The sequence below is a fragment of the Lutra lutra genome, chromosome 14, assembly GCF_902655055.1.
Source record: "Lutra lutra chromosome 14, mLutLut1.2, whole genome shotgun sequence".
In the NCBI taxonomy this organism is placed as follows: domain Eukaryota; kingdom Metazoa; phylum Chordata; class Mammalia; order Carnivora; family Mustelidae; genus Lutra; species Lutra lutra.
This window is the reverse complement of record NC_062291.1, coordinates 13473329-13485968: the sequence shown is the minus strand read 5'-3', so window position 1 is coordinate 13485968 and position 12640 is coordinate 13473329. Positions and strand designations below refer to the sequence as shown.

The 12640-nt window shown below is 41.9% G+C and overlaps 1 protein-coding gene across 6 annotated transcripts in view; it reads right to left on the bottom strand.

The window, feature by feature from the left end:
• The window catches only part of RNLS (renalase, FAD dependent amine oxidase), a 268471-nt gene that overhangs the window by 22190 nt on the left and 233641 nt on the right, over positions 1-12640 (bottom strand). For 5 of the 6 annotated variants that reach the window (XM_047703028.1, XM_047703023.1, XM_047703025.1 and 2 more), the window contains one exon: positions 11656-11831. In XM_047703028.1, coding sequence (XP_047558984.1) covers positions 11656-11831 — 176 coding nt within the window. Of the gene's footprint in view, positions 1-3834; positions 3869-11655; positions 11832-12640 lie in introns of all 6 variants that reach the window. The other variant, XM_047703030.1, reaches the window with a different exon arrangement.

The window sequence follows — 12640 nt, the reverse complement described above, 5'->3', positions numbered from 1 at the left end:
GCTTCAATGATAATCCATCTTATGGATATACAATATTTTGTTTATCCATTCATGTCCATGATGGACATTTGGCCTATCTCCACCTTTAGTTATTGTGACTAGGGCTCCTATGAACATTTGTGGACACAGTTTTGTTTGAACATTTTCAACTCTTTTGGTTATATAGGAGGGGCATATTTTGGTTATCTTGCAATTCTCTGTATAACTTATTGAGGAACTGCCAAACTGTTTTCCACAACATCCAAACCATTTTATATGCCCACCAGCAAGGTAGGAACATCCTAATTTCTCCACATCCTTACCAGCATTTCTACTTTTCCTTTTCTTTCTTTTTTTTTTTTAATTACATTCATCTTAGTGGTTATAAGATGGTCCCTCATTGTGGTTTTCATCTGCGTTTCCCTAATGACTAAGGACACTGGGCATCTTTTCCTATGTTTCTTGACCATTCATATCTCTTCTTTGGAGAAATGTCTATTCAAGTCCTTGACCCATTTTAAAATTAGATTGTTCGATTTTTTGCTGTTGAGTTGTAAGCGTTCTTTATATATTCTGGATTGTAGACTCTTATTAGATAAGTGATTTTCAAATATCTTCTCCTATCCTATGGGCTGTCTTTTTACTTTCTTGATAATCCTTTGATGTACCCAAGTTGTGAATTTTGATGAAGTCTGAATTACTTATATTTTCTCTTCTTGTTTATGCTTTCGGTGTAATATCTAAGAAACCACTGTGAAATACAAGGTTGTGAAGATTCTCCCTTATGTTTTCTTCTAAGAGTTTATGATTTTAGCTGGCAGAGTTAGGTTCTTAATCCACTTGGGGTAAGTTTTTACATGGAGTGTGACTTAAGGTTTCAACTTCATTCTTTTGTGTGTGGATGTCCAGTTGTCCCAGCACTATGTGTTGAAGATTCTTGTTTCGCACTGAATGTTTTTGGGAACCTTATCAGAAATCAATTGGCAATAAGTGTGGGTTTATTTTGGTTCTAGTCCATTAATCTGTATGTCTATTCTTATGCCGTTACCACATTACTTGGAGTAGGGTAGCTTTGTAGTAAGTTTGGAAATCAGAAAGTGTGAGTCCTCCAGCTTTGTTCTTTTTTTGAGATTGTTTTGGCTATTTGGGGTCCCTTGCAACTCTATATAAATTTCAGCATTTCTGCAAAGGCCATTGGGAATTTAATAGTGATTACAATAAGTCTGTCACTTTGGGTGATATTGCCATTATAAAGTCTCCTGGGGACATGGCTGGCTCAGTTAGTAGAGCACAGGACTCTTTATTTCAGGGTCATGAGTTCAAGCCCCACATTGGGCACAGAGTTTAGTTAAGAAACAATAATTAAGTCTCCCAATCTATGAGCATACAGTATATTTTCCTGTATTTAAGTCTTCTTTAATTTCTTTCAGCAATGTTTTACAGTTTTTTTTAAAGATTTTTTTTTTATTATTTGAGAGAGAGACAGTGAGAGAGAGCATGAGCGAGGAGAAGGTCACAGAGAGAAGCAGACTCCCCGTGGAGCCGGGAGCCCGATGCGGGACTCGATCCCGGGACTCCAGGATCATGACCTGAGCCGAAGGCAGTCGTCCAACCAACTGAGCCACCCAGGCATCCCTAAAGATTTTATTTATTTATTTGACAGAGAGAGATCACAAGTAGACAGAGAGGCAGGCAGAGAGAGAGAGAGAGAGGGAAGCAGGCTCCCTGCTGAGCAGAGAGCCCGATGCAGGACTCGATCCCAGGACCCTGAGATCATGACCTGAGCCGAAGGCAGCGGCTTAACCCACTGAGCCACCCAGGCGCCCCAGCAATGTTTTACAGTTTTCACTGTAGATCTCTTACATCTCCATGGTTAAATTCATACCTCTCCTCTAGTACATTGCTCTTCCAAATTTTTTGTCCATTTTTAGATAATTGGGCCATTTGTTTTCTTATTACCAAATTTGTGACAGGTCTTTATATAGTCTGGATGCTATTCTCATCAGATATATGTTTTTACAAATGGTTTCTCCAATTCTGTGTCTTAACCTTTCATTTTCTTAACAGTGTCTTTCATTGTTTTTAATTTTGATCAAGCCCAGTTTATCAATTTATTTTCTTATTGTTTGTGCTTTTTGAGTCTTATCTAAGAAATGTTTGCCAAATCCAAGATCATAAAATCTTCTCCTGTTTTCACATAGAAATTTTCTAGTTTTAAGGTTTTATGGTCTATGATCCACATTTAGTTAATTTTTGCCTAGAATGTGAAATGTGGACTTTTGAATCTAAAATGAAACATTTCAATTTCTATTTTGTTACTTACTAGTTGCGTCATATTAGACAAAACCTGCAACATTAACCCCAGTTTCTTCATTTGAAGCAAAGATAGTCATATTTACTTCCTGATCTGTCAGAATTGTTGTGAGGAGCAAATGAAAAGAAGTAGAAAAGTGCTTTCTAAAATCAGAGCATAAATGTTAACTATTATTTCTAGCTGACAGCAGCAAAAGAATGATGATAGAAGAATGTGTCATAATTGGGGGAAAGCCAGAATTCAAACAATTACTGGCAGTAGAGTGAGGTGTTTGAAAGCACTGGCTTTTCAACAGACCTGTGGCTGAATTCTGGTTTTGCCACCTCTTGGGGGAAGAACCTCACGGAAAGTACTAAGCCTCTACTTCCCAACTTCCATATCTGTGCAATGGGGAAGGAGTGGACACTCCACAGGGTGCTTGCAGGCTGAAGGGGAGTTAAGTACAAAGCCCAGTGAGCTACACAGACTAGGGGATTAATAAATGGCATTTTTTGTAGGGCGCCTGGGTGGCTCAGTCGGTTGAGCATCTGACTCTTGCTTTGGCTCAGATCATGATCTCCGAGTCATGAGACTGAGCCCTGTGTCAGGCTCTACACACAGCCAAGAGTCTGCTTGAGATTCTCTCTCTCCCCTCTCCCCCTCCCCCAACTGGTACAGCATTCTCTCTCTCTAAAATAAATAAATATATTTTTAAAAATAAATAAAAAATAAATGGCATTTTTGAGAGAGAATGACTATATAGAGAGACTATCTAATGAATATATATACACACATAGTATAATAAAATGATCATGTGGGCTGTCATGTTTATACAGGTGCTTTAGACCAAGGTACAAAGATCAAGGTGAAAAGAAAGAATGCACCTTGCATTCTCCCACCTCTGGGAAAGTACACCTGCTCTTGGAACATCATTCCAACATCATTCCCTTTGCTTGTCTGACTTCATTTTCTATGATTTATTTCTAGTGACATCTTCTCTTAGGAAGTTATGTGTTACCACTCTCCTCACACTGTCTGTTCAGGCACCTGGGTGGCTCAGTTGGTTAAGCATCTGCCTTCAGCTCAGGTCATGATCCCAAGGTCCTGGGATCGAGTCCTTCATTGGGATCCCTGCTCACTGGGAAGTCTGCTTCTCCCTCTGTCCTTCCCCACTGCTCATGATCTCTCTCTGTCTCTCTCTCTCTCAATCTCAAGTAAATAAATAAACAAATACAATCTTAAAAAAAAATTCTGTGTTCACAGAGTGTATTATACATACTTTTTTTATAGCAAACCACACTATCTCATGATTATCTGCTCTTCAGTCAGCTTTGTTGATTATACAGCCAGCTCCTTGAAGGAAGGGAGCTGTCTTTGAGCCTGTCAAATCCCACATAATGTCTGGCATAGGTTAAGAGCTCAATATAGGTGTGTGAAATGGAAACTTGCATATATATTATTAATTTCTAATGTGGACATAAATAGATTTTGGCAGCTGAACTTGCTTGTTAGTTTTATAGCATAATACTGATGTTGACCCTCAATAGATCTGGTAGACTTACCTTTTATGGAACAGTTCTGGAAGAGGGCCTACTTCTCTTGGAGTGTCCACACCCGTACGGTAACACCCGTCACCAAGTTTGAAGTAATAACATGGACGACAGATGAACAGATAGAGCATTTGTCCAGGAGAAATGACACAGCCCACCTTAAAACGTTTTCCATCAACGAATGCTGCTCAAAATAATTAGTTCTTCTGAAAAACCATGATACGGAATATACGGCAAGGTTGGTCTCAGGAGTACTTAAGAAAAAAGGATTTAATTAAATGCCCATCCGTTGAAACATTTAACAGTTTGCATAATATGGAATTTTGTGAAAAGAGGAAATAGCGGCTCATAGAAACTTCCATTAAACTGTGACTGTACCTCCCTAATTCCATGCTCAGAACTTCTCAGCCAATGATCTCACACACGTGCGGCCACCTCATAATAAACTGAAGCAATCATCAGTAACGAGCTGGTGACAAATAGGTAGGAGAGGACACAATGGAATGGTTCGGGATGACACCCGTTATGTGCCTTGCTCTTGAGGGACTGGGTCATGCCAGAGTGCACCGATCCCAAAGGGCCTCTTTGTCCCACTATACTTTACCAGAAACTCATGACCCATAGGCAAGAGCACTTTTATGGCCATAGTGTCATGCCAGGAAATGTTGACTCATGGCATAAATGGCAGAAGTGTGTTTAAGTACCAAACACTAAAGAATGTGCAGGTCAGTCTGGGAATAAACAGCAAGAAGCTGAAAAATGTATAACCTTAAAAAAAAAAAAACCAAAAAACTGACAAGAGTTCCTTGCATCCACAGAAATACACGTCTTTGGTCTCACCTTGCTCTGTTATTCAACAGTCCTAATGGTGTGACTAAGGGTCATAGCACCTGGCACTGAATCAGTCCTTCAGAAACATGCCTTGTCCAAGGCTATTGGCATAAGTGAAGAAGAGAACACAGAGGAGAGAGAGCAACTCTAAAAGGAGAGTAAGAAAAACAAAAAAGTAGGAGAGCAAGTGGCCATGAAGAGAGGTAGTCAAGGGGCACCTGGGTGGCTCAGTCATTAAGCATCTGTCTTCAGCTCAGGTCATGACCTCAGGGTACTGGGATCGAGTCCTACATTGGGCTCCCTGCTCAACGGGAGTCTGCTTCTGCCTCTCCCACTTCCCCTCCTCCTGCTTGTGTTCCCTCTCTCTCTGTGTCAAATAAATAAATAAAATCTTAAGAGAGAGATAGAGAAGTAGTCAAGAAAAGAAAGCAAGTGACAGGGACACTCGAGCTAAGCACCAAGGAAATGACCCCACATCCTCTCTTGTTCCTCTTGTTACCCATTTAGTAATACCTCCTGAGAACTTGCTTCGTCCTGGCCTCTGTGGTAAATGCTTTCTACCGTGTTGCCCCATTTCAATCCAACCACAACCCTAGGAGGCAGGTTCAGTCGTTACTGGTTACAGATGGGCCCTGGAGCTGGGAGCACCAGTCTACCCTGCTCAGAGTCCCACCATGAGCTGGGCTTTGAACTGAAATCTGTCTGAAGCCAGAGTCCAAGATCACACATAATCAAATCATTAAAAATCCAGAAATTATAAAGCACAAATATGGGAGAAAAATCACAGGACCAGTGGCAGCATGATTTTACCATGTACGCGAACTAGCAAGCAACACAGGGAACGTACTTGAACTGATAAGTACAATGGTTATTATTATTTTTTTTTTAGAGTACTTATCCCGGGAGGCCATATGCTTGAATCTGTCACATTTAAGAAAAGTGTCAAAACTGACCATCCATTTTATTCAAAAGATTTAAGTCGAAATGGCTTTGTTCCTAAAACATCAAATTCAAGCTCAAATTCGAAAGACCTGATCCAACCAATGACAGGTCGAAGAATGCACACCAGGCTCTGAAAGCCGGACTCTATCGTGTTGGAATAAGGGTGTAGTTTATAAGGTGACTGACTGCTTTCAAGAGGACAATCCTTGGGGTTTATAGTTTTGGCATTTTCATACAATCAGTCACTGCCTTCTATTTCCAACCCACACAAAACAAGATATCAAGGGCGATATAATGGAAAAATGCATATAAGAAAGAAAAAAAAATGAAAATATGAACTGTCATTTGACCTTCCTGGGTTGACTTAGACACCACGACACACCCGAGATCAATCTCACGGGACAAGAGTGTAAGTACTGGGGGATCTCGGGCTCTTCTGGGTGCATACCTGTCCCCCCACGGAACCCACACAACTAAGGAAAATTCTGGCTGTAAGCTGTTGTATATTTCTTCTTCTCTCTTTTATTCTTTCTATTACTGGTGAGGACTATGCCAACTGAGGTAGTGAGGAAGCCAGAATGGGGAATGGCACTAAAAAGGGCAAAGAGGGGGTGCCTGGGTGGCTCAGTGGGTTAAGCCGCTGCCTTCGGCTCAGGTCATGATCCCAGGTCCTGGGTTCAAGCCCCACATCGGGCTTTCTGCTCAGCAGGGAGCCTGCTTCCTCCTCTCTCTCTGCCTGCCTCTCTGCCTACTTGTGATCTCTCTCTGTCAAATAAATAAATAAAAATCTTAAAAAAAAAATAAAAAATAAAAAGGGCAAAGAGTTACTTGTTTAAGAGGAAAAAAAAGGGGGCGCCTGGGTGGCTCAGTGGGTTAAAGCCGCTGCCTTCGTCTCAGGTCATGATCCCGGGGTCCTGGGATCGAGCCCCGCATCGGGCTCTCTGCTCAGCAGGGAGCCTGCTTCCCTTTCTCTCTCTCTCTCTGCCTGCCTCTCTGCCTACTTGTGATTTCTGTCTGTTAAATAAATAAAATCTTAAAAAAAAAAAAAAGAGGAAAAAAAAAAGAAAGAGGATCGAGTCAAGAGTGAAGAATGTGAACAGGAAGCTGAAGGAAGGACAGAAGGGAAGAAAAGAGAATGAGAAAAGAGACTTCCAAAAGTGCTGGCGAGGACGACAAATGTTGGCTATTCTTTAAAGTTTCAAAAAACGTACTTGTAAAGATTGGAGTTACAGGCCCACCTTGGAGATACCGAGGGTTCGGTTCTAGACCACCACAGCGAGGATTGTAATAAAGCCAGTCAAATGAAATTCTTCTGGTTTCCCATGCATATAAAAGTTATGTTTACACTATACTGTAGTCAATTATGTGTGCAGGAGCACTATGTCTTTAAAAATGTACATACCTCGATTTAGAAATATATTATTGTTACAAAACGCTCGCCATCGTCTGAGCTTTCAGCAAGACATAGTCACTGAGCACAGGGCACCATTATAAATATCATAATAAGGAAAAAGTTTGAAATATTGTGAGAATTATCAGAAGGTGACACAGAGACAGGAAGTGAGCACATTCTGTTGGAGAAAAAAATGGCGCCGGTAGATTTGCTTGACCCAGAGTTGCCAGAAATCTTAAATTTGTAAAAAAACCACAGCATCTATGACATGCAATAAAGCCAAGTGCAATAAAATAAGATATGCCTGTATTTTAAATTTCTTTTGGTTGTGGAATTGTGTTTCCCTGACTGCAACACAAGACCAGGCCATGAGTAGTTCTTGATTTATGCAGGATATAGTAGAATAACCTTTATAGCAAGTACTCTAGACGGGGGACCCAGGGGAGGACTTTAGGTTGATTATAAATCCTCATAATTGTATGAAATTTCTGTGGTCACTTGTACATGTATACTTTGAAGTGATGAGAACCTTCATGCTCATAACTTTTATCAGATTCCTTTTTTTAAAGATTTATTTATTTGAAAGAGAGTGGGGGAGGGGCAGAGAGACTGTGGAGCCAACTCCCAGCTGAGCGTGGAGGCCGACTGGAGGCTCCATCTCACTACCCTGAGATCACGACCTGAGCAGAAATCACGGGTCCGAGGCTTAATTGCGCCACCCAGGGCTCCCCAGCTTTTATCAGATCCTTAAAGAGATCGTGATTCTTCTTACAAAATATGAACAGACAGCCATTGGGGAGAGAGAAGACACCCTCTCATGGCAAAAGACCAAGTTAAAAAAAAAAATGTAACCACAGAAGAAACCTGATTTCTAATTGTACTACAAAAGCTTCAGAAGTTAGTCCAGATCCATTTATTTTGCCCGAGATACCAATGTATTCCTTCCCTCCCCGTAAATTCCTCTCCTGATTTCCTTGGTATTTGAAAATAACATTCAGTGGTGAGAGTTTCTTTTGTTGGTTGGTTTGTTTTTAAAGAAAGTACTCCATGAATGTGCTAAATAAAGCAGGGGAAGAACCACTGGCATTTTTGGGGACTCAAGAAAGGTGGAGGGAAATCAGAGTTCAACTCACAAGCACATCATTCATGGTAGTTGGAACAAGGCATTACGAGAAGCCCAGAAATCAGGGGGGAAAGCACAGCAAATATCAGTGAGTATTAGGGTCATCAGACTGATCACCTGTGCCGTTGAGGTAGACGGAAAGACATCTCCAGTGATGACTCTCCTACTGAAAGCATTAGAGCATCACGCCGGTCACAGAAGCCTTCATGCAAAGCATCATGGCTTAGACATCCCATTCTACTAACTGGAAGGACATCTAAATTCTGGAGGGCAAAGAGCGCCCATGGGAGGACTGAGAACCATGAAAACCTGCCATTGCTTGGCTAAGTTTGTTCGAACCACCTACTCAAGTGTTTTAGGTGAACCAAACGGGAGGCACAGAGCAGCTCCCGAGTCTTTCACACGCGCCATCCTCCTTCATCTGCCTCATTCCTCCTGGCAGAGCAGCACCCACAAGAACACACCATTATCTTACTCAAGACCAAAAATTCAGCTCAGGGTCTCAGGAGAAGGCCGTCAGCAAATCAGTCATAGTCTTTTGGGGTTGGGGGAGCTGAGTCCCAGGCATGCCACCGGCATTTGTTAAATGCTTATTGAGTCAATGAGTAGCTAAATGAGTAAACTACAGACCTCTTTCCCCCGTCCCGTCACTGCGGTTCTGTAACTTTCATTCTAATCCCCAGCAACTGCGAAGATGATGTGGCAGGCCTGAGGGAGAATGAAGGACTCAGCTGGTGGGAAGACTGGCTTTGTCCCTCTGAGCCAAGGGACCTTTGGGAATTTATTTCATGGCTTTGAGGCCTCAGTTTTCTCATCACTAGACTGGATTAAAACTGGCAATCTTGTCAGGCTACTTTCAATGTTAAATGAGATCCCATGTTTGAAGGGCCCAGCTCCTGGTCTGCACACTATGGGCGCTCATGCTCCCTCTCTCTCTCTCCCTCCTCTCCCCTACCCTGCACAGTGCAGAGATCGCAAAAGAAGAGAAAAAAGAGAAAAAAATAAAATGAATGGAGACAAAGGATAGGGAATCCATGCCACCCACTGCTGCCTGGGGCGGGGGACGCCAGTTCTGTGGTCCCTTGAGGATTTCATAAAATAAGGGTTTGAAGAGCTCTATTATTTGTTCATCAGAAAGAGGGGCGGGGGGAGGGGGCTGAAAGGGGTGGGAGTGTGAAGAATTAGAGCCCTTTGGGGTGGAACAGGAGAGGGGGAGGAGGAAAAGAAAAGGAACACAGGGTAGGACCCAGACTGGAAGAAGACACGGATGGGATTTTCCCAGTATGGGGACTGCACCTCTGCTCAGAGGTGAATGGAAGTTCAAAACCAAAGGGTTGTTCCTCTTTCTTTTCTGTTCCTGTTCCTACACAATCTTCCCCTTCAGTCTACACGTGTAGGAGACCATACTCATGCACGGGCATCTGTGCGCTTGTTGAAAGTAGAGCATGTGTTCTGGGATGGCAAGGGAAGAGGGGGGCACACATTTATGTCAAATTTCCAAGGTTACAATGGAGCTTTGAAAAGCACTGGCGAGATGTTCTCTTGGGATTAATAACTGAAAAGTAGTTAAATCCTATTACGTCTTTGGACCTGTCATTCCTTATTCCTTTCTTTAAGGTGATATGGGAGATAATCTGTTTATCTATCCTCTATCTGTCATCTGTCTACCTACCTACCTACTGTCCATCTACCTATCACCTACCTACCTAGCTACCTACCTATCTATCATCTATCTAGCATCACCTTCTTCTATCTCACCATGTAGGCAAGATCTCTGCCATAAAGAATAATGTTACACTCTGTAGAATGATGCGCAAGGTACTATGGGCAGGGTAGGAATATTGGAAAATTCAAACTTCTAAGTTCTAATGAAACAACTTACTCCCTTTTAGACTTTGCAGCCAATGCAGATTTTGTGACAACAGAGTTATAAATGCACTGGGCTCATTTCAAGAGAGAACATCCAAATTGTAATAAAAATCATGGCTAGGGTTTGGATGTGGTTTGTGTTATGATATTTTTGATTAAATTTTGTGATATTGCACAACTTCGGATGGGTCATTTTGTGGTTAGGGCCTATCTATTTCTATTAACACATGACGTTTGAAGAAATAAATTGATTTTAACCCATCTTTTCAGCTCATTATTTTGTGGAAGTCACAAGAATATTTACAAATTGCAAAAGAACTTGCTGTGTAATACATCCAGCTTCAAATTATAGCAACAGGATGATGTCCCTGTTTTCTTTTTCAAGCCGACCTACAATTGAGTTACTAGCACTTAAAGACATTTGCTATCGAGATGGTTTTCTTTCTTTTTTTTTTTAAAGATTTTATTTATTTGACAGAGAGAGATCACAAGTGGTCAGAGAGGCAAGCAGAGAGAGAGAGAGGAGGAAGCAGGCTCCCTGCAGAGCAGAGAGCCCGATGTGGGACTCGATCCCAGGACCCTGAGATCATGACCTGAGCTGAAGGCAGAGGCTTAACCCACTGAGCCACCCAGGTGCCCCTCGAGATGGTTTTCAATGCTTTTAAAAGGAAAGAGTAAAGTCTTCTAAAGTGACCATGATACATTTAAGTAAATATTTTCCCCAAAGGTTCCCTGTATAATTGAACTTGAGAAGACACAGGTAAACACACAGGCACGCCATAGTATTTTAGAAAGTAATTTACCATTTCCTTTGATTTTGGAAAGCCCTACCTGTAAAATATACAGAATCTGTTGCATTTTCTCACAATACCCTTTTTCCTAAAAGTTTCCCAAGTTGGGTGCCCAACAGCCCTGATCAATCAGCTAACCAACGGGCTCGGAGCTCTTAGGGGGAGAAAAATCACTGCTGCTTTTCTCCTCTGCCTTGCTCTCCACTGTCCCCCAAACGGCTTTACAATTGAGTTTACAGATCAAAAGACTTTTTCTACAAATACAAACTTCTGTTGGTATATGCAGAGATTTCCGGAAAAGTCAACATTTACTTAGTGTGAAGAGCTTGGATCTGAGCTGGTGGAGGGATCAGCAGGTTTATCTAACCCAGAAAAACAACTCGAGCAGCTGAACTACACAGGTATTCATCTTGGTCCCCCCAAGGAGCTTGGCTGGCGGCAGTCAAAACCAAAGTGGGAACTTAATAAAAATGAAAATTGTGGTAGCAAAATACACTTACCAGGTTAATGTGACCTCTTGCAGAAAATTTGGGAGGTTAAAGTGGTTTCTATGTAACCACAGTCCTGACTTAGAAAAACCCCAGAGAAACAGCTGCATTTTGATCTACAACTTGCCTTGCCTGAATACGAAACCCCAGCTTTTCAAGGTGTGTGAGTCTTGTGATGCTGGATTTTGAACATGACCTCAGGGGAAAACTGTATGCAGCTCTCATTGAGAAATAACTGGGCTAATAAGACCCGTAGAAGTTTACGGTTACACATGGGGCAAACAAATATTGGCTCCAGGGATCCCACGGTTCTGTTCTTGGACTATGGAATGACAGAGAGGAGTAAAAGGGAGTACTGATGAAGAAGATTGTGTCCTCGCACCCATGTTCTCTTACCTGCGAATGTCTCCACTTCTGGCACTGGGTCGCAACTGGCCGAGGCAGCCCTGGCAAGACACCTTCCAGCTGCTGGAAGATGAGCCCCTGCACGTCCTCGGTGTCGTGCTCCAAGTGGGTGACTCCAAAGGGGACAGTGGTGTGAACCACAACGGAAGGCCCGACTTCAGACGACTCTAGTATAAGAGGAACACAAAGACACGGCTTGAAGCAGGTCAGAGGGAAACGTCTGTCAGCCTTTCAAATCAGGGTTAAGAATGAATCACAATAAGCAGACCATAAATAGTCCATAAATAGACCATAAATAGGGGGAAACAGATTCTAATCCCTAACCACCAAGTTAAACTATCTCTGAAATTCAAAATCAAGCTTCTCTGAAGAGGAGGACAGAGTCACGATGTATATTAGAGAAAAAATTTTCAGATCCTACCAGAGAACCAGAAGGAAGGGGAAAAGGAACATCTAGTAATTTCTGCCTCAGGTAAAATCACCATCTCTCATCCACTAAATTATAAGTTCCCCAGGGCAGGAGCTGTTTCTCAGGTATCGCTTATACTCTCCTTGAATTCTGAGAACAAAGTAGATGTTCAGTAAACGCTTCTTCATTGTCTGTTAAATGGATTGCAAAATATTTTGTTGAAATCATATAAGTGACAGAATAAAATATCTTTACCACGTTCAAAAAAAAAATCAAGCTTCTCTCTAAAAATGGGCTTGACTTCCGAACATTCTTTATCTTTGAAGCAGCACTAAGAGTAAAACCGTCCTCATTCATACCACGAACTACTTTCCATTTTTGTTTGCCATGGAGTTTATGTGTTTGTTTTGCAACATTTCCATGAATTCAAATAATGCACGTCACCTTCGTCTCTTTCACTCTTTGGTGGAATACAGAAAATCGAATGAAGTTTTAGGTTGAGAGCAAAGTGGCTGAGGCATTACAAAACACAGTCTTGACAGGGACGTTAAGAGTCTGCCTGTGGTT